The sequence below is a fragment of the Echinops telfairi genome, unplaced genomic scaffold (genome assembly GCF_000313985.2).
Source record: "Echinops telfairi isolate 266 unplaced genomic scaffold, ASM31398v2 ScPeMD7_7416;HRSCAF=8454, whole genome shotgun sequence".
Lineage (NCBI taxonomy): Eukaryota > Metazoa > Chordata > Mammalia > Afrosoricida > Tenrecidae > Echinops > Echinops telfairi.
In genome coordinates this window covers 2214434-2217334 of record NW_022111316.1, presented here as the reverse complement: position 1 = coordinate 2217334, position 2901 = coordinate 2214434, and the positions used below count along the sequence as shown (strand labels likewise).

Genomic DNA, 2901 nt, shown 5'->3' with positions numbered 1-2901 from the left:
TGAAAGATGAGGCTTTCTGCTCTTGGAAACATTAAATAGGGTCACTATGGGTTGGTGTCTTGATGGCAGTGGGTTTGTTTTTTGGGTTGAATATACTAGAAAAGGAGCCCTGGTGATGCAATGGGTTAAGCATCGAGTTGCTATCTCACCCAGCAGGTTTGCAGAAGAAAGACTTGACAGCTGCTTCGGGCTTCGATTGTAACTGAGGAAACCCTTGGAGCAATTCTGCTCTGTAACCCCTGGGGTCACTGGGAGTCAGAATTGACCCGATGGCAAATGATATATGGTAGAGACGACAGTTCTCATCTCGTAAAAATGCCACGAGATGTAGATGAATACTAAATGTACCAATGAGTATGTGCTTTAAATGCACTTTTAAATAATAAATAAATGTACCTACTCACGTGGGCACTTTAAATGCCCAGCTAATGCTCATGGATACGTTCTTGCTTGGATTTTAGACATTCACAGGAAACATTGCACATCATGTACAGACATACCCAAATATCGTCTTGTTGTGCTCCTGCGCTTTCTCCATCACATCCAGGAAGACAGACCCATTCCGCACAGTGACGGTGGTGGAATCCGTCTTGTTGACTTTTACAGAGTAGTGGACAGTGATAAGTGAGGAAGGAGGGGGAGGGCTCACCGGTCCAGACTCAGGAATGGAGACATTGAGAACTGGAAGGCAGACAGAGAGCTTTATTCAGAAGAATACATATGACAGAGCGTGCTTATCCATCAAACCCTACCCTGTACGCCTCTCCTTTGTGCAAAGACTTGGCACACGGAGCATGTGTTACCAGTGGAGGGCCAGATTGTTATGTGTCTAAAGTAAGAGGCACAACCAGACACTCACAGGCTTGTGAAATGCTGGGGTTCAGGTCAACTCCAAGCTGTTTAAGCAATGTAGTTGTTCCCACTTCCATTTCATAGAGGCTCCTGAGTCTTTCTCTTTTTGGGTAGCATATAATAATGCTTGCTACTTAAAAAAACTTTTTTTTAAACATTTACCAAAAGCATATTACATGCCAGGAAATATACTAATAATTGTGCATGGATTATTTCATTTAAACCTCTGAAAACTTGTTAGAGTCCATTATCGTTCCTGTTTAATATTTTAATTATTAGAAAACTAAAGCTTTGAGGTTAAATCTTTTCTAGTGAACAAAAACCGAAGGAAAGGCATCTGCTCTAGGTGCCTTTTTGCAAAACTCGTTCCTTCAGGAGACAGCCCGCCCTACAATTTTCTGAGTCCGCTCTGCAACTCTTCCATTCCTTCCACATGGATGTCTTTTTTCTTAGAGGGCTCACTCACTGAAGATGCTGGGAAGCCAGAGACAAAATACAGATCCTCTATATGTTTAAAAATAAGGATGATCAGAACATCTCGCTGAACCAGGCAACCAGAAAGCATCCCCTTCGAGACAGATGCCATTGAATGAAGCCAACCTAGTTGATCAGTATTTGAACCAAGAATCACATGTACTGTGCCAGTAAGCACAGACCATCATCACGTTGCTGCATTAACTGATGACAGATTGAGGACTGAGTTCTATCTGGAAACTGTTGAGAGCTTTATCTGATAACTGTTGGCTTCCGAGGTCCATGTTGAGTGTTATAATGGCCAAAAGTCAAAATAATTTGCTCTTTACTACTTGTACCTGGACAGGGAGAATCTTTGTTCACATCCAAATAGGTCTTTCCCATCAGGGCAGGCAGGATCTGGGCTGCAGCCATTGGTATCTTGAACGCTCCCTGAGAAATTTCCTTGTGTACTGCATCCAGAGTCCTCTGGTAATTCCATTCATTTTCTTTGTAATAGCTTGATGAGACAAGGAGAGCCTTGTGCAATGGAGAGAGAGAACATGAAGGAGACAAATGTCAATGAACTGAGAAGCCTACATCTAACTTACACATGCACTGTGCCAGAACCGTTTCACTTAATTCCTTAGTTTCTGTGCATTTCATGTGCTGGTAAAGTAGAGAGGTAGCCAAAAAGAGGAAGGCCCTCAACAAGATGGATTGACATGGTGGAACAATGGTGAGGACGGCGCAGGAACAGGTAGTGCTGCTCTACGCAGGGCTGCTGTAAGTTGGAAGTGACTCAACAGTACCTAACAACAACACCACAAACACCACCAACATATGTGTTGGGGCATTACTTTTATTGACATATTATTGGTGAAGAAATGTGGCAATTTAATTGGCATGCACTGAGCACTGATAACACAGGTGGTATCTCAGGAGTTACAAAGATAACTCAGATACCCTTCATAACCTTATCAACTGGTTTGGGTTTGGAGAGAAGGAAATAAATACAAAAAATGTAACAGCCTCACCGAGATCAGATGTTTTATGCCAGGTTCTTGTCTGTGTTTCCAACACTGGAAAAGTTCATGCCATATAGGTACTACTCACTAAGTATTTTGTTGATGAACAAATGATTGTAAAAGAAGCTGTACAAAAATGAGGAACTGATATCAAGGGCTCAAGTAGAAAGAAAATGCTTTGAAAATGATGATGGCAACATATGTACAAATGGATGAATGTATGGATTGTGATAAGAACTGTAAGAGCCCCCCAGTAAAAGTATTTAAAAAAAAAAGACCACATTGAGACAAAACACTAAGGGTGTGTAACAGAATATCCAGGGGAACAGGGCAACAAAGTCCCCAGGGAATACCAAAAGTAGATTTTGGGGCCAGTATGTGGTACTCCATCAGACTCAACCGGAAAACACTCCTAAAGGTCAACAAACAGATCTTGAACTATTTACAGGCGCTTTTTTTTGTCATTGTTTTATTTTCTTTTGTTGCTTAGTTTTGCTCTGTCTTGTTTTTTGTGCATATTATTACCTCTGCAGGTCTATCTAGATAAGATAGGTGGGATAAAAAATCC

The 2901-nt window shown here is 41.5% G+C and overlaps 1 protein-coding gene across 1 annotated transcript in view; it reads right to left on the bottom strand.

Annotated features, from left to right (window-relative positions):
• Window positions 1-2901, bottom strand: part of TCN1 (transcobalamin 1) — a 13979-nt gene that overhangs the window by 2205 nt on the left and 8873 nt on the right. Inside the window, exons 6-7 of the mRNA XM_004714927.1 lie at window positions 1652-1845; window positions 501-680 (exon numbers count right to left, since the gene is read on the bottom strand). Coding sequence (XP_004714984.1) covers window positions 501-680; window positions 1652-1845 — 374 coding nt within the window. The remainder of the gene's footprint in view (window positions 1-500; window positions 681-1651; window positions 1846-2901) is intronic.